Genomic DNA, 18,668 nt, shown 5'->3' with positions numbered 1-18,668 from the left:
TATTATTGCTAATCTATAGCAGTAACTGCTAAATCACAATTATGATCCTTCTCAAGGTGTACCAGGAGCAATACCAGGAGCAATACCAGGAGCAATACCAGGAGTAGTACCAGGAGTAATACCAGGAGCAATACCAGGAGTAGTACCAGGAGCAATACCAGGAGCAATACCAGGAGTAGTACCAGGAGCAATACCAGGAGGTGCTGGAGATACATTAGGCCTAAAATCAGTTTTTTCCTGATTTGAAAATTCTCTTTGTCTGAATAGCAAGGTGCTGCTTTTTGTCTTGCAGTGTACCCGGCAGGTGTTAAACCGCCAAAACCCGGTAATCACTTTTCCAGTATAAACTCTTCATCATTACAGTCAAATAATAGAAAAAACTATACTATAATTGCTAATATATTATTGCTACTCTATAGCAGTAACTGCTAAATCACAATTATGATCCTTCTCAAGGTGTACCAGGAGCAATACCAGGAGCAATACCAGGAGCAATACCTGGAGTAGTACCAGGAGTAATACCAGGAGCAATACCAGGAGTAGTACCAGGAGCAATACCAGGAGTAGTACCAGGAGCAATACCAGGAGGTGCTGGAGATACATTAGGCCTAAAATCAGTTTTTTCCTGATTTGAAAATTCTCTTTGTCTGAATAGCAAGGTGCTGCTTTTTGTCTTGCAGTGTACCCGGCAGGTGTTAAACCGCCAAAACTCGGTAATCACTTTTCCAGTATAAACTCTTTATTGTTACAACCAAATAATAGAAAAAACTATACTACAGTTGCTAATACAGGTCGTCGGCGACTTACGACCTATGCAACTTACAACTGATCGACTTTATGACCATTCTGAGACTGCAAATATGTGGCCACGACTGCGCCGCATCTGGTAGCGTGAGTGTTGCCCAGCCTGAATATATGATATTTCTGCCTCAACTGCCGGCAGCAGTGAAACTAAGAAAAATGTGATAAAAAGGTTAAAAAACTCCAAACAATATGACCTAAAGATGATATAATTTTATTATACAGTATCCTATACATATGATCAGGGGTGCATTTAACTGGTATGCAAGTATGCATTCACCATATTAAGCGATACGTATGCCAGTTTCTGGTAGTAGTAGCACAAATGCGTATTTATGTGCATTCTCACTGTTATGAGAAGAAATCACAGCATTTTTGCCTTTATGCTACAAAAGAAGTACAAATTAGCCACATAAAGGTTAAAATGAATGGTAATTTATCATAACAACGCGATGCACATAAAAATAATACGCATTTGTGCTGCTACAAGAAATTACTGCGTGAATCGCTTTATACGGTGAATGCATGCTTACATACCAGTTATATGCACCCCTGCATATGATCATTTTTGCATATAAAATAAATGGCCGACTTATAACCATATCAACTTGCGACTGGTCAGTCGGAACTGATCGTGGTCAAAGTCGACGATGACCTGTATATTATTGGTAATATATAGCAATAGTTGCAAAATCACAATTATGATCCTTCTCAAGGTGTACCAGGAGCGGTGCCAGGAGCAATACCAGGAGTAATACCAGGAGCAATACCAGGAGTAATACCAGGAGTAATACCAGGAGCAATACCAGGAGTAATACCAGGAGTAGTACCAGGAGGTGCTGGAGATACAATAGGCTTAAGATCTATTTTTTCCTGATTTGAAAATTCTCTTTGTCTGAATAGCAAGGTGCTGCTTTTTGTCTTGCAGTGTACCCGGCAGGTGTTAAACCGCCAAAACCCGGTAATCACTTTTCCAGTATAAACATTTATCATTACAGTCAAATAATAGAAAAAACTATACTACAATTGCTAATATATTATTGCTAATCTATAGCAGTAACTGCTAAATCACAATTATGATCCTTCTCAAGGTGTGCCAGGAGCAATACCAGGAGCAATACCAGGAGTAATACCAGGAGCAATACCAGGAGTAATACCAGGAGTAGGACCAGGAGCAATACCAGGAGCAATACCAGGAGTAGTACCAGGAGTAATACCAGGAGCAGTACCAGGAGGTGCTGGAGATACATTAGGCCTAAAATCAGTTTTTTCCTAATTTGAAAATTCTCTTTGTCTGAATAGCAAGGTGCTGCTTTTTGTCTTGCAGTGTACCCGGCAGGTGTTAAACCGCCAAAACCCGGTAATCACTTTTCCAGTATAAACTCTTCATCATTACAGTCAAATAATAGAAAAAACTATACTATAATTGCTAATATATTATTGCTACTCTATAGCAGTAACTGCTAAATCACAATTATGATCCTTCTCAAGGTGTGCCAGGAGCAATACCAGGAGTAATACCAGGAGCAATACCAGGAGCAATACCAGGAGTAATACCAGGAGTAGTACCAGGAGCAATACCAGGAGCAATACCAGGAGTAGTACCAGGAGCAATACCAGGAGTAGTACCAGGAGCAATACCAGGAGGTGCTGGAGATACATTAGGCCTAAAATCAGTTTTTTCCTGATTTGAAAAATCTCTTTGTCTGAATAGCAAGGTGCTGCTTTTTGTCTTGCAGTGTACCCGGCAGGTGTTAAACCGCCAAAACCCGGTAATCACTTTTCCAGTATAAACTCTTTATCATTACAGTCAAATAATAGAAAAAACTATACTATAATTGCTAATATATTATTGCTAATCTATAGCAGTAACTGCTAAATGACAATTATGATCCTTCTCAAGGTGTACCAGGAGCGATGCCAGGAGCAATACCAGGAGTAATACCAGGAGTAATACCAGGAGCAATACCAGGAGTAATACCAGGAGTAGTACCAGGAGCAATACCAGGTGTGCTTCCGGGAGCAGTGGCAGGAGGTGCTGGAGGTACATTATACCTAGGATCTGTTTTTTCCTGATTTGAAAAATCTCTTAGTCTGAATAGTAAGTATTAGGGTTAGGTTTGATTTGATTTGAAAAATCAGGATTGTCTGAATAGTAAGGTGCTGCTTTTTGTCTTGCAGTGTACCCAGCGGGTCTTAAACCACCAAAATATGGTAATCACTGTTCCAGTATAAACTCTTTATCATTACATTTGTTGTTACAACTAAATAATAGAAAAAAACTATACTGCAATTGCTAATATAATATTGCTAATATAGGAGAAAAATAGCTAAATCACAATTATGATCCTTCTCAAGGTGTACTAGCTGGGGTTGGAGGAGCTGGAGTCCCAGGAGCGGTACCAGGAGCGGTACCAGGAGCCGTACCAGGAGTGATACCCGGACTGGTACCAGGAGGTGCTGGAGGTACAGTAACCCTAAGGTCTGTTTTTTCCTGATTTTAAAAAATCAGGACTGTCTGAAAAGTAAGGTGCTGCTGTTTACCTTGCAGTGTACCCAGCTGGTGTTCAACCGCCAAAACCCGGTAATCACTTTTCCAGTATAAACTTGTTCAGCACAATAATAGAAATTTGTCATTACAGCCAAATAATCTAATATATTGCCATAATTGCTAAATCACAATTATGATCCTTCTCAAGGTGTACTAGCTGGGGTTGGAGGAGCTGGAGTCCCAGGAGCGGTACCAGGAGCCGTACCAGGAGGTGTTGGAGGTACAGTCATGTGAAAAAGAAAGTACACCCTCTTTCAGTTCCATGGTTTTACATATTAGGACACAATAGAAAAAAATCATCTGGTCCTTACCAGGATCTAAAATAATTTAAATCTAACCTCAGGTGTAAAACAACATACAGCAGATTCCACCATGTCATTAATTTAATAAAAATGGAGCCAAAATGAAGACACCATGTGTGAAAAACTATGTACATCCCATGATTCAGTAGCTTGTAGAACCACCTTTAGCAGAAATATTTTGAAGTAATCGTCTTCTGTATGACTTTATCTATCTGTCTGTAATATTGCTGTGGAGGAATTCTGACCCACTTCCTTACAACGTTGCTTCAGGTCATTGAGGTTTGTGGGAATTCTTTTATGCACAGCTCTCTAAAGGTCCCGCCACAGCATTTCTAATCAAGATGAGGTCTGGACTTTGGGCCATTGCAACACCTTGACTCTTTTCTTTTTCAGCCATTCTGCTGGAAATTTGCTGGTGTGCTTGGGATCATTGTCATGTTGCATGACCCAGTTTTGGCCAAGCTTCAGCTGTCAGACAGATGGCCACGCATTTGAGTCAACTATACTTTGGTAAATAGAGGAATTTATGGTCGCCTCAATGACTGCAAGGTGCCCAGGACCCTTGGCTGCAAAACAAAACCAAATCATCCTTCCTCTACCATCGTGCTTGACAGCTGGTATGAGGTGTCTTTGCTGATGTACTGTATTTGGTTTTTGTCAAATGTGGCGCTGTGCATTATGGCCAAACATCTCTCCTTAGTTCTTGTCATTCCAAAGGACGTTGTTTCAGAAGTCTTGTGGTTTGTTTAGATGCGACTTTGCAAACCTAAGCTATGCGGCCATGTTCTTTTCAGAGAGAAGAGGCTTTTTCCTGACGACCCTTTTCTAACTGTACTGTCATGAACTTGCTAAGTGAAGCCTGCAGAGTAGCTCTTGGGTTTTTTGGGGTGAATTTGCTGGGACATCCACTCCTGGGAAGATTGGCAGCTGTGTTGAATGTTTTCCACTTGTGAATAATCTTTCTCGCTGTAGAATGATGGACTTCAAACTGTTTGGAAATGGCCTTACACCCCTTCCCAGATTGAAGAGCAGCAAACTACCAAAACCTCTGCTTTTATAGAAGTCGTCACACTTGCTAAGGATCAATTAATCAAGTGCATTTGATTATCAGCCCCTGGCTGCTACTTACCCTCTTAATTCCTATGGAAGCACTAAGGATGTACTTAATTTGTCACACACTACGTCTGCATTTTGGCTTAGTTTTTGTTAAATGAATAATGACACGGTGTAATATGTATTGTGTTGCTGTTCATCTGAGGTTGTATTTACCTAATATTAAGACCTGCTAAGGGCCAGATGATTTTTTATTATGCCATGATACATAAAACATTAGAATTGAAAGAGGTTGTGCTTTCTTTTTCACATGACCGTACACATTAAGCCCAAGATCTGTTTTTTTCCTGAAAAATCACTTCATCTGAATAGTAAGGTGCTGCTTTTTGTCTTGCAGTGTACCCGGCAGGTGTTAAGCCACCGAAATATGGTAAGACCTCCCATTCTCAACAGATCCTGATGTTTCCTGTGAGATTCCCTTTATGACTCTGATGTGTTCTGTCTTCTGTGTAGGAGTACCTGGGGCAGCAGGGGTGGCTGTTCCTGGTGCCACCCCGGGGGCGATTGGGGGTCCGTCTGTGTCAGGCGGGATTGTCCCGGGGGGCACTGGCCTTCCCCTTGTGCCCGCTATAAAACCAGGTATTTTATACCAGTCAATTTGTCTGGATTTAATACCACACATATACATCAAGCTTGTAGGCTTTCATTATAAAAGATCTTGAAGTGACGCTACGGGGGAGCCGGGAATAGCCTTTCTCAGCATTAAGGATTCCCTTAGGAGAAACGGACTATGAACTCCTGGTATTACTCCCACTGAAACCTGTGAAATTAAGGGTCTCATTGATAGCATTGCTCTTCTCCATGTTTAATCCTTCAGCGATTTGGCTTCCAGAATTTGCTCCCCCAGCCCGATTCAGATCGGCACGCTGCTTCTATGAAGACTATGATGTGATTCCATGTTTATTATGTTACTCTTAGGTGTCTTAGTGCCTTTCGACCTTCTTCTCTGTGATCATCTCATCCTGTTTTGACAGGCAAGGATCTGATTTCAGTACCAGGTGGCACTCAGGTCCCAGGTACCTACCGCGATCGCTGCCCCAAACTGAACACGACACAGATCCTCGCGCGGTTGCAGAGTTACAGGCTTGGTCTCTGTGCTGTTAAAAACTTTTATTAAGGTTAAGCTGTAACAGACAAATGTCTGGATGAAAGGGTTCGAGTTCTCGTTTCTTCAAACAGTCTCAAACATGACATCTGAAAGTTTTAAGGTGTTCCACAAATTAGAAATGTCCATCATTGATTGCTTGCCGCCAGCTTGCTTCCAGGGATTTTAGGGAATATAGCTTGGTGCAACATGTAGGATTAGCATTCACAGATCATATAGCATGGAGAGTTTTCCATCAGTGTCTGGGCTGGTAATTGAGCAGCGTGCCCAGGCTTAGCTTTCTAACGGCTGTTCCACAAGCTGCGCTGTGCTACACATGTAGGAAGCCATAGCCTCAGCTGCCTCCAGACTCCCCTCACTCTACTCAGACCACCTTGTCAGACCCGCCCCCCTCGGTCACTCCATTGGCATGTCGGATTTTCTACTACCATCCAGGTCAATAGGCAGGTACTGGTTGAAGGTGCTGGACCCTGCAGCTGCTAGAAGCTCCTTTTGCTTTCATATCATAGTGGACAGATGCTGCCCTCATATACTCATAGCACCTCCAACGAGGGTTGAAACCTGTTGTCTTTTGGCAGGAGCGGTGGCTAGTGTCACAACTGGCAAGGCACTTGTACCCAGTAAGACCTGTCATGCTGCATGTACCGTGATGACAAACGTTCTGTGGGTGTCACCTCCCCCTGTCCAACCCCATCTCCCGAAACTGTCATGGGTGTCTAGCAGAACCTCACTAACCTCATTGTCTGTCACTCCCACCCACCCACCCCCGCAGCCAAAGACCCCAGTCTCCTGTTTCTGCTTCTCATGCTTCCAGCCGCCGTCTTGGGTGATGATGCTCCCGCACCATAGAATATAGGGGCAAATAGGAGTTATCCCCCGCAGCAGCAGTCCGGCTCAGTTTCCATAGAGTAATGTTTCCCAGTCCGGTCCTTGGGGACCCACAGTCGGTCCATGGGTGTGTTCTTTCCTGGCTCTGCAAGGACCCGATTGAGAAACACTGCCATAGAGTTAGCCAGCCATAGTACAATGTGCAGCTGGTCGTCAGAGACTTTGCTCAGTATTTTTCTGTCTCTTGCAGGTGGTGCTGGAGGCATTGCAGGTATTTGAATATCCTGTCCTTATATGTATATCTCTGACTGCATGTATTGCACAAATCACATAGATCCCTCTCATCATTTTCAGTTGATACTGTAAGGAACTTTTCCAGTGTACGTTTTGCTTGTAACGATTTACAGAAACAGCGTTAATGATATTTTCTCACCATGTCAGTGTGTGGAAATGTATATTTCAGCAGAGTCCCTTTCAAACTAAGACTGATAGCAAAAGCACACCAAAAACGTGTTTGTTCATACACCAAGACACAATTGTGGTATTTTAATTAAGGTATTTTATTCCAAACTTCTTTTTTACAGCTGGAACAGGTGTCGGTGAGTAGACAATCTTCTTTGTGTAAAATTCACTGGATTCAGTGTCCTGATTTAACGCTGAATGCGTGTCAGAAGCAGTCTCCTTTTTTGTTGAACTTAGTCACCACTTCAAAAATCTGGGACACCTTAAAAAAATTCACAATAACAACCTAGGTATTTTGCAGTGCTGTAGTGCAGTAATGCCTTGTTTTCAACTGAAAGTACTAATGTGGTGGTGCCCACTAATGGAGCAATCATGAATCTCCACCTTTTTTATTTTAAATCGCCGGTCCATTCGATTTTGTGCCATGAGGTTATTTCACTAATCTGGGACAGCATCTTACAAGGGAGCATTTCATGGGTCTTTCATTCTCACAGCTCACTAACCATAATCACAGATGAGATGTGTGTTACTTTGTGTGTGGAGTCTATCTTTAGTTGTCAGTTTATTTTATTTCCAGTTGGTACAGCGCAGCAACAACCAGGCGCAGGTGAGTAGCCAGGTTCAGTCATTCCTGTCTTGTAAAATGTGTGTGTGTGTGTGTGTGTGTGTGTGTGTGTGTGTGTATATATATATATATGATACATTGTTATATTTGTACACCTGTTCTAAAGCAGTTTTTTGTTAAGCAGCGTTTAATTTTATGCCAACAGAGCTTATCTGTTACTTAAATGCATAAGATGCAATACAAATGCAATATGGCGTTATCACTAACGGCAGTTTTATAAAATACTGTGCAAAAGTCAAAGAAAATTATGTTGAAATGATCTCCATGCTGATGTACAACTATGATATTATGTCAGCTTAACCATTTGAAAACCTCTCCTAAAGTCATTCCAGTGTTTGTAGCATCCATCCAATACACCCATGTATTTTTTGACATGACGACTAACATACCACATATGTCTAATCAATATCTCATTGATTTTTAAAACTAATCATTAAGTGAGCGGAGGTTAAATTTAATGAATACATGGAATGGCTGAGGCCTGCCATCCAACAAGATATCAGTAACTTTGTGGAGAGTAAAAGAAATCCATGGTAGTTTTTATTGTCTTACTCTTAATTAGTATGTTTTGTAATGTTAAATTGTTTTTTTCTGAGCAAAAATACAGAGATACGTTTTCTTTGACTGCCTAAGACTTCTCCACAGTACTGTACACTTCCAGTAATTAACACAGTCGTACATGACTTAAAGTCACTAACGCCATTTAAACCTAAGTTTGTACCATTGTAAATCAGGGCCGGATTATTTAACTCTACCGCCATCTGCTGGGTCATAGAGTGTACAGTCATTTCTCTTGGGTTTTGTGGCACTGACCAAAGCTGATTCCAAATTCAAGTTGCAGGAAATGTACATATATAATTAATCTGTTCATTATAATAAATGTATCTACAACACGGAAAGTGGATATAATACTATGACTAAAAACAAAAATGGCTTTTAAATACCAAATACACTGAAAATACTTAATTTAATCAGTTTCAGAAAAATGCATGCAAGATTTCATTGGCTGGGGTAATTTAAAACGTTAAAGTCTATACAGAAAAGGCAAGATGTGAAATACTGACGTTTTCGTGGTCAGACAGCATGTCTTACCAAATCTCTGCCACACGAGGGTGCCAGATTCCTTTATATTTAGCTGAATGTGTGAATGTTCAGTTTTCGGATTGTAATTACGATCATAGTTATATTTAATTCTGATCTACAGGTGTTCCTGCTGGTAAACCTCCAAAACCAGGTAATATTTCGATTGGGAGATTAATTCAATCTGATGCAATACTGAATATTTTACACATCCAGTCAGTCCCCTCTGACGAAGATTTGCTTTAATTCCCTGTTTAATTTTGCTATCATGATTGCACAATTTACATCTCGGAGCAGATGGGGCCATTTGTTGTGCTGCTGAAATGTTAATGAAGGCTCTTCACCGCGAATTTTACGGGAAATTACAGAACAAATGATTACTGATATTTTACTTTTTTGGACAGGAAGAAGAGGGCGGGGTTACGGTTAGGTTACCTGTATGATCGTGCGGTTTAACTGAATAAACCCCGACATACTTGGTAGCAGCAAGGTCCAAAGGACATTTTATAGTTGGAAAATACCTAAAGTGACATTGATTTAGAGGTTGTTTTGCCACCTATTTTAACTAAGCGGCTGTAGATCCTATCCACCGGGGTCCACTTCAGGGAGGCCGGAAAGGTAGCGCAGACTACAGATGGACACACTTCCGCTCTAGTTGCCATGACAACAGAGATCCACGTCAAAGTCGTCTGTCCATAACGGGCCAATCTGCCGAACGCGGGTCCTCGGTTCCCCCATGTGATAAGTCCCGTGCTTCAGCTGACTTTCGCTCTCTCTCTGCAGGTTTTGGTACTTATCCCTACGGTCATGGAAGTAAGTGGCTGAAATCACGGCTGTCCAGGACAGCTTACTGGCGTCATTATGCCAGACATTCCACACCAGGCATACTGATAGCAGGGAGGCGGATAAGAGACAGCCGGGAAGGGGGGTTCTGGCTAGGCTTGGGCGGTATTATGTTATTATCGCGGTATTGCCCCTCCCCATTCCGGTGTTCTGTGGAGTTGCGATACTTTGTCGAGTTAGGCTAAAGTAGTGCTAATCGATAGCCCTAACCTCCAAAAAAAACCCTAAAACCCTTACCTTAACCCTAACCCCTAAAACCTAACCCTAATCCCAAAACGGTGGAACTGCACATGCGCAGAAAGGCTCGATAGCACATCTCGATAGGTAGCTCGTCAGAACACTGGTGTTCTGTCATAAAATACTACCTATCGAGACGTGCTATCGAGCCTTTCTGCGCATGTGCAGTTCCACCGTTTTGGGATTAGGGTTAGGGTTAGGGTTAAGGTAAGGGTTTTAGGGGTTTGGGGAGGTAAGGGTTAGGGTTAGGGCTATCGATTAGCACTACGGTAGCATTTTTCGACAAGGCAGCATATATCGACAGAACACCGGCTTTGCAAATTCTATCAGAAAATACCGGAATATCCTTGCTGTTAAAATACTAACAAAATACCATATATAATGTTTGGGCTGTATTAAATCATACATTGTGCGAGCCTGGTGCTGAATGAAGGGGGTGGTAAAACTCCTTGGCTAATTTCACCAGGAACTTCCAGGAGAGGTGGCACGTCTGATACAGGCAGGGCTGCACTTATCTGGTACTCAAGTATGCGTTCATCTTTAAAAGCGATACCTGCAGCAATTGATTGTTGTAACGGCGGAAATGAAAGTTATCATGCATTTTAACCTTTATACGATAATTTGTACTTCGGTATAAAGGTTAAAATGCACGATAATTTCTTGTCGTATCAGCGCAATTACATAAAATACATACGCATTTGCAGTGTTACAACAATCGATTGCCTCACGTATTGCTTTTTAAGGTGAATGCCTACTTGTGCACCAGTTACGTGCATCCCTGGTTATAGCAAGGGTGACCAGATGGTCCATGTCAGAGAGGACACTTTCAGCTATTTCAGCTTTTACAAGCTACTTTAGAACTGAACAGCGGTGCTTGGCTAAATAAATCAGGTCTTGTGCGCTGTCTGGTTTGTTTCCCTGATTGAAAGACCCATCCAGCTGTTTCACTTTAACATTAGTGACACATGGGACTGGAGACTGACCAATGAGCACACAGCAAGACCTCAGTGCTGTAGTGAAATCCAGGTCCTTTTATTTGAAATGACAGCTTACACATCCTGACCTAAGTGTTCTCACCCAAGTTATAGCATTAAAACCTTACCATGTCTTTAATGCCCCCTGTCAAACTAACAGCAGAACGTTAGCTCAGTGTTTCTGGGTGTCTTTTTCTCTCAGTTCCTTACACTGGAGTCGCAGGAGCTGCAGGCACACTCCCTGGTGCCAGACCTCTAACAGCACCAGGTACCCACATTAACTGGCACATCGTTCAATATTTCCCTCTCAAGAAGCTGTAACGTATCTGGCTCACAAATGAACCCACTTTTAATATTCTGTCATGTGTCAGGCAATACTGAAAGCTTGCATTGGTGTGTATGTGTATATTTGTGGGTGTCTTGGGGTGCGTGTTCTGGTCCATGGGAGGGGGGGAGGTGTTCCTGACATGGCGCCACTGGCCCATTAGAGATGCCTGGGACCCCAAGGGATCCATGGTGTCAGTTTGCCCGGAAATGCCACAGATCCCAACTTCCTGCCTGTGGATGAGCTTTTCTCTGTAGCTGACAGAAGCCATTCCAGGATTGTAATTTGTACCTTTATCGGGGCGGAAATGGCGGAGCGGTGAAAATTATAAAAACCGTTGTGACCTCCCTGCGTTCTGGTCATTGGGCTTTCGTTTCCTTCTCATCAGCGTCACGTGACCTTTTGTATCACAGGCCTGACTAACCCAATGTGTGATCTTGTAGGTGTAGGATATCCGTCGGGCGTGGCGATTGGAGCTGGTAAACCGCCAAAACCAGGTAAAAGATGTTGTCTGGAACATGGAAACGCAACACACTGTGTGTCCTCAGGAATTCGGAAAGACGATACGATATGTATCCTTAGGGACACGTAAGCACACAGCACCCCCCATATATAGAGGAACCCATGCAACTCGCATTTCAGTAAACGCAAATGGTTAACAGTGTTGGAAAGACACAAATGAACTGCAGCATAAACAGCGCCACAGATAACATCAGGTTTAGTCACCACGTTTGTTGCGTGGAGCACCGTGACGTCACGTTGGGGGACGGGATCATGCAGGGGTGTGGGATTGGACCTGGGAAGCAGAGCCTCAAAGTAATCTCAGCCTGCCAGCCTCCCCGTCTCTCCCTCTCCCACCGTCTCATCTGCTCCTCTCTCTCATGTCTCCCTTCATCTCACAGGGTACGGCTCTCTGTCCGCTGGATACCAGCCAGGTGAGAAAACAGGACCCAGTCATCCGAGATTTATTTAAATTTGTCCTTTCGGAGCCTCAGCCCTGCGCTGCTGAGGGCCTGCGGATGGTTTTAGGTAGATAAGCGCTTATGGCAAAACTCAAAAGCTCACAAAAAAAAAAAAATATATATATATATATATATATATAAAAGGGTGGGTGGGATGTGTTTCCTGTCAGAAAAGGCATGTAACCTATCTTGTGGGTAACAAAAGTTTAAAAGGCTCAAAAGAGACGGTGGGTAGCATTCAGACCTTGTAAACTGATAGACTTTTAAAACTAACGAATCATTCATCTGCCAATGATGATAACTCAGTAAGCCTTTAAACTACAAACAAAAGACCAAGATTAATTTCTTTCCCCTGTTCCCATGTGTTCACAGTCTCAGCAGGGCTGTTTTTGTCCTTTTGATATTATATTAACATTTAATATTTTAGAATATAGAATGATTTACTGCAATGTAAAGCTTTGAAATAATTCCACATTGTGATATGAGCTGTACACGTGCATAATCAATGAGACAATCGGTGCACGATTTAGCTCCAATTAAATCATCCAGTGAGAAGCCAAGACAGTGTTTAGGTCTTAAATGATTTGTGCTTATCTTGGCATCTTCAGTAAAAATGGAAAAGGTCCCTGTCTGGCTTTTTGCCTAGTTCTCCATGGGGGTCAGCAGAAACCCCAGATGCAGAGTTGTACTGTACTTTGCTGGCTTACCCTGTCACACAAACGCACATACACCCAGATAGGGATTTTCTCCCTGCCGAGACCTCTCATTATTCAGAGGTACTTGCCAAGACGCAGGTAGCAAGAGTTACTGTGATTGGTGGGATAGTGCCTGAGGATATGATGTAGCTGCTTCACAGTCTGGAGGAAATGTGTTTAGATGCAACGCTATCTCTGAACTAGGTTACAATCAGGAGTTATCCTGAACACGCTTGGTTAACCTGCCAGGAGTTACTGGTTTGCTTTTCCGGCTCACTTTTCCGGCTCACTTTTCCGACTCACTTTTGCTGATATCATGCGTTTATCTCTTGTAGGTGCCCTTGGTGCCGGTGGTTTCCAGCAGCCTCTCCCAGGTACGTTGCTCCGTCCTTTAAGAAGCAAACTCAAAACAGAATTAAACTGAAAGAAAAAAACGCTGGTGCAACAGACTGGTGATTTAAAGCACAGGGCAAAGTGATCACAATACATGTCAGCAGAATTGGGAGGGGGGGGCAGTCTCACTCTGAAATACATGAACAGATCTCAGGAATTAGGATATAATATACAAAGCAGCTTGTTGTCTAAAGCACACGAGGAATTAATCTCTTTTGGGAATAGCAGTTGATTATGAACATGTAGTACATGTGTTTCATTCCCCAGGGGGCACTATTTCCCATTGTAAACAGCTGCGGAATGTTCACAGAAGAAGTGAGGGGTGATTTTCTAGCTGTGCCCTCCTATCTTGGGTTTAGGACAGCTGGGTTAGGCAGACTGTGCCGCCAGACCCTTTATTAGGATGAGATGGTCACTGGTTCATTTCCAAAGTGTTTCCATTGTCGAGCCGTGGAGGTGGGGCCCTAAGCCCACGTCGCTCCATGGACAGGCTGACCCTGCTTTCTCATTTGCATGCGCTTTAGATAGAAGCATCGACTAACTCAGAGGTGGCGAACCGGATCCATGGAGAGCCGCTGTGGGGGCGGGTTTCTGGGATGACCGCTCAATCATCCAATGACAGTGGGTCCCCAGGACGGGATTCGAGAACCACTGCTTTATTATTGGGTGATTGTAAGGTCACCCCAAAAACCTGCACCCACTGCTGCTGTGCTCTTTTCTGTACTTTCATGTTTGGGTTCCAAATTTCTGATTCAGTAGCTGGCCTTGACCTCACATGAAGACCAAGAGCCTCACGTCCACAGACCTTTACATACTTTCCACTGAAACCTGTGTCATAACGCAATGCGTGTTCCCAGTGTCCACCAGGTGGCAGAACTGAAATTGTTGCTAAATTCAAGAAGCTCCTTGTTCCTTTTTTTACTGTGTGAATATGATAGTAAACATTAGGTTCTGCTAGCGGGCTGCCTGTACTGCAGGCTGTGAATGTGCGTGTGTGTTTACCACTTCCTAGTAGACGGCCCTTAGCACGTTAGCAGCATTAGCATCATGCTAGCTTTCATCAGGTAACAGAACGTTTCTCCTTCTGTAGGATTTGGAGTTGGTGGGCCTGCACTCGCAGCACAACAAGGTGAGCGCAGTGAACCTGGACCTGCTCCAGAAGTGCATAGAACCATTATTGCTGTAACAGTGTCCACACCTGAGGTTGCGTTAACCGAATATTTTCCATAATTGACTGAATATTTTTAACAATGATGGAAAAATCTGACAACTGTCCGTCATTTTGACAGATTAGAACACTGTGGAAGATCGACTGTCACAAGGTCACATCCCTGTCTAGTTCGTAGAGAGTGTGCATATTAGCTATTGCCTGATCATGTCTGTGATCTCACACAGAGATGGGGACTCGAGTTTGTGACTCGGACTCAAGTCACACTCAAGTTGCTCTTAAACTGACTCACGAACAATAAGAGTCTTTAAGGCTAGTTCGTAACTAGAGGAGCGTCTGTATATACACAGTGACACAGATCAGCATAGATTGCCATAAATCTGATAATTTAGCAAATATCTCCCAAAAACACCTTTTTGTTTCTGACATTCCCTTCCAAGTCAAGCTGTATTTTCTTACAACTTAAAAGGTGCCTGCACCTCATCACTGGCATGTAGTGTTGTCTTAAATCATTCAGAGTTCAGTCACGCTTTCCGATTTAATGGTTTTTAATAAAGTGAAAACATAAAGCCAGCAAATAATTTGATTGAACAGTAATATCACTGACCGCCCTCCTGTGACTAAAACAGCAGCACGACTGCACACATTATTTTAACTTTTTAACTTGGAGTTTGCAATGTTACTTACTTAATCATTTATTTCATTGAACACGCACACGAGCTGAGAGACAAATTAATTTTATCCATTAATTGGAGCTGTTGCTTTAGAACTATATGTAAAAATAAAAATCCAGATTTACTATAAACATGCATTTATTTTTTATGCACGACAAACAGGGTCTGGGTTATACTCATTGATTAACCAATCACATCACTTTGACATAGCTGGGGGCAGAGTCTGGCTTGGTTTGGTCTGGCTCCAGAGCAGTGCCAGTCTGACACACTTTCAGCACAGCAATTTGTGCATATGCATGCAGTCCAATGTACGCCAAAATTCCCTGCAAGGGATGTCTTCATCATAATGTTATTTTTGAGAAAGTATTGGTTTAAAGTCTACATTAGAAAAGTACTTAGGTTCTTACAAATGTTATTGCTTCATTAGCATTTGAAATAGCGATTACTTTGAAAATGTATATAAGCCTAAGGAACTGTGAGACATGCAGTTTTTGAACTGCTCAAGTGCTGAGTATCAGTTACTAATCGCATCAGTTACTAATAGAAAACATATAGGCTGTTAAATTTTTGATAATTAGTGTCATCAAATTGGAACCACTATGGAGAACTGAGACCAGACTCAGACTCTAATTTTGGGATCATCTCTGATCTCACGTGCATGAAAGTTACATGAAAGTGCTGGAAAAGAGATAGAAGTAGTGGGACGAAAATTGAACAATTGGAATTATTTTTGTACCTCAGTTACATGCATTAATGATTTTTGCTTGCTTCTCCATATTTCTGCATAGGAAAGTTTATTGATAACCAATATTTGTTGTTATCATTGAAAAATGAAAATCAAAATGATGGATAATAATTGATTATGACAGAGTTTTTACAACTGTGTCTGTCAAAATGCTGGGCACCAAGATCATCTAACGAGACCTCAGGTCCATGTCTCACTGATTCCACAGTCCTGCTTATCTTCATGTGTGCTGTGGATATTTCTGGGTTTATCGTAGTCTTGCAGTGGGTCTCAGGGGCTGGATTTTGAGTTTTGATGATGAGATTTTGATATGCAGCATGTTTGTTTCTTTCACTTCCCTTCCCAGCCAAAGCAGCCAAGTACCGTAGCCTCCAGGGATTTCTGGGCGGAGGTCTGGGAGGTAGGAGCCCCACGGCCGCCACCGGCGCCCTGCCGGCCGAGGGATCGCTGTCTGTCGTTACTTGCAGAGGGTAGATAAAACGCTCCACAGCAGAGCAGGGTGCAGGAAGCAGCTTCAGGCTGAACTGCTGTCCGTCTCAGGCCCTTGGCCTGGAGTCGCCCTCCTCGCCACTCGAGTGGAAAGTTCAAGTATCGGAATGTGGAGATAGTTACGTGCGGACCAGCTAATGTTCCTCCCATATTAACGGTCAGCCCTTCACCGAAACAGGAAATGCCACCAAAATAAATTGAAAATGCGCATTTATCTGGTGCTTAACTCCATAAAATGTTAAGCCTGAATGCAGGAATAGCAAAGACCAAGGGACTGATCTCTGACACAGCTTCGAATATTTCATTTCGCCATGTTTAGCCATGGTTTGATACAGTATGAATCCTGGGAAGCCGCACCTTATTTCACGAGACTGCAACTCGCACGCATTGTTATTTTCAAGCGGTTTTTATTGTGTGACACAAACCAAGCGTCTGCGTTAAAATCAGCAGCACGCCGTGACGAGATCTGACCGGCCTGCGATGTCACACCTGTCCCGGTGTCCCCCTCTCTCTCTTCCAGGCATTGGCGGATGCCAGGGCAAATACTGTGGGAAAAAAAAGAAGTAAAGAACCTCTGAAGACATGAAGTGACCTCAAGAATCCATGGTGCTACTGCCTGATGTAGAATGTACATGTTTATATATTACCAAAACAGTCCCTCTTCAAGTACAAATCTGTAACTTTGTTTTGTACACATTGTACTATAGGTTTTTGTTTAACAAGTCCAGTAAAAAATAAAAAAGCCAGAAGAAAGCTAGACGTTCAGACAAAAAAATTAGACAAAATGTTTGCGAAGTTATAAACAACAGCGTGCCTTAGACCTGCTTGCCGCCATTCCCCGTACCTGAAATTGCTGCATTTAAGACATACTTTGTTCCGTTTTAAGTTGTTTGTCCACTGTTTTTTTTTTTTATTGGATACGTTCATTGGTGCTCTCAGTACTTCTAGTAATATCCATTGTGTTCAGCAGAATCGGTGCCTTGTTATTAATAACATAATCAGATTTTACTGTTACTGCTGAGATCAGGTGATTTTTTTTTTACACAATATGCAGCTTTCTGTTGTGTTTTAGATAACAAACATTTGCAGTGTATCCTGTGGGAATAAAAAATAGTGTCTCTTTAATTGTAACAATGCACTTAAAATTGAAAGGAATACTTGGTGCATCAAAGGGCTGAGCTGGTGAGCGATGGCATGTGACCTGGGGAGACTCTGCCTTATGAAGCACAGCTCTAGGATTTTTTCCTCTTGAGTGGGTGTTAGGGTTAGTGAAGCATTTGGTGATGCATCTGACTGACCCCCCCCCCCCCCCAAAAAAAAAGAAAAAAAAAGAGATGACTCTCCAACTCAGAGCCACATGGCCAGCAGTCCTCGCGCTTGAAGGGCTACCGTGCAGAGAGCCGCCTGCTGGCCATGCTGTGGTCCTCACTTAAATAAGCTTCAGTAACAAATTCAGCCCAAGTTTTTACAAAATATAATTTTGTTTTATGTAATAGTGGGATTTAAAAAGCGGAATTTAAGGAAAAATAGCATGAGTTGGAATGTACATGATGTATGTATGAATAATTTAGAGTTATTTCCTGCCCTCATAAGTGGGGATTAGGTGCTTTTAATAGTCATCCGTGATTTTTTTTTTGTTCACGTACAATTACTAATGAAAACTGATGAATAGTAAATCAGTAATTACTTGTTTTGCACCGTTCCTAACTTGACTTTTACACCTTTATAAACAAAATATGTTATACATTTTTTCCGCATTGCCTGTGCTTTTTAGTCACTGTGAAAAAAAATGTAATGTATACCTTTGTTCGTTGTTGGTGTAATTTCTCCATCGCTGTTCTGTCCATGTTTGTTGTCGGAGGATGACCGTAAGAGGAGGCGCGTGGCTATAATATCCTCGCTCGGCGCCGTTTCCATAACTTGGAGGTCACCTTTCACGAAGATGGCGAGTAGTAAAGAGCATCTGCTTCGGATATTTTATTCAGTGCTGCATTTGGACTGTCTTTGAGCCCTGCCAGACCTCTTATTATCTACCAGGGGTTTATTCTTATTTAAAGGGGGTAACCTGGGGGGGACGGGCGGAGGGTATTGCACTTTTGCCACGATGCACATTTGAATACGTCCTGGACATCCCGACCTTATAATTGCTTCAGTAAATAAAACAATAAACTTTTAATACTTTAACTGAATGAACCTTGCGTGTTTATTGTTAGGGTGGGTACAGTTGACACGGTCTCCATGCACAATGTCGATCACACTTGCTTTATAAAGACATCACGCTCCTCTCCACCGCGAA

General features: G+C 42.5%; 1 protein-coding gene across 1 annotated transcript; it reads left to right on the top strand.

Moving 5' to 3' along the window:
• Positions 1-45: 45 nt before the first annotated feature.
• On the top strand, positions 46-18,556 carry LOC140578983 (uncharacterized). The gene is made up of 29 exons (XM_072701270.1): positions 46-200; positions 293-325; positions 1,518-1,637; positions 1,730-1,762; positions 1,893-2,036; positions 2,129-2,161; positions 2,293-2,448; positions 2,541-2,573; positions 2,705-2,845; positions 2,983-3,015; positions 3,160-3,267; positions 3,353-3,385; positions 3,501-3,572; positions 5,105-5,137; positions 5,221-5,346; positions 5,742-5,783; positions 6,451-6,492; positions 6,951-6,971; positions 7,285-7,299; positions 7,740-7,769; positions 8,992-9,021; positions 9,651-9,680; positions 11,124-11,189; positions 11,690-11,743; positions 12,149-12,181; positions 13,239-13,277; positions 14,387-14,425; positions 16,230-16,283; positions 16,893-18,556. Exons 9-29 carry the CDS (start codon positions 2,719-2,721, stop codon positions 16,937-16,939), a joined length of 1,074 nt encoding a protein of 357 aa, XP_072557371.1. The 5' UTR covers positions 46-200; positions 293-325; positions 1,518-1,637; positions 1,730-1,762; positions 1,893-2,036; positions 2,129-2,161; positions 2,293-2,448; positions 2,541-2,573; positions 2,705-2,718; the 3' UTR covers positions 16,940-18,556.
• Positions 18,557-18,668: the final 112 nt, after the last annotated feature.

The sequence above is a fragment of the Paramormyrops kingsleyae genome, chromosome 17 (genome assembly GCF_048594095.1).
Source record: "Paramormyrops kingsleyae isolate MSU_618 chromosome 17, PKINGS_0.4, whole genome shotgun sequence".
Taxonomy (NCBI): Eukaryota; Metazoa; Chordata; class Actinopteri; order Osteoglossiformes; family Mormyridae; genus Paramormyrops; species Paramormyrops kingsleyae.
The sequence above is the reverse complement of the archived record's forward strand: the minus strand, read 5'-3'. Positions and strand labels throughout refer to the sequence as shown.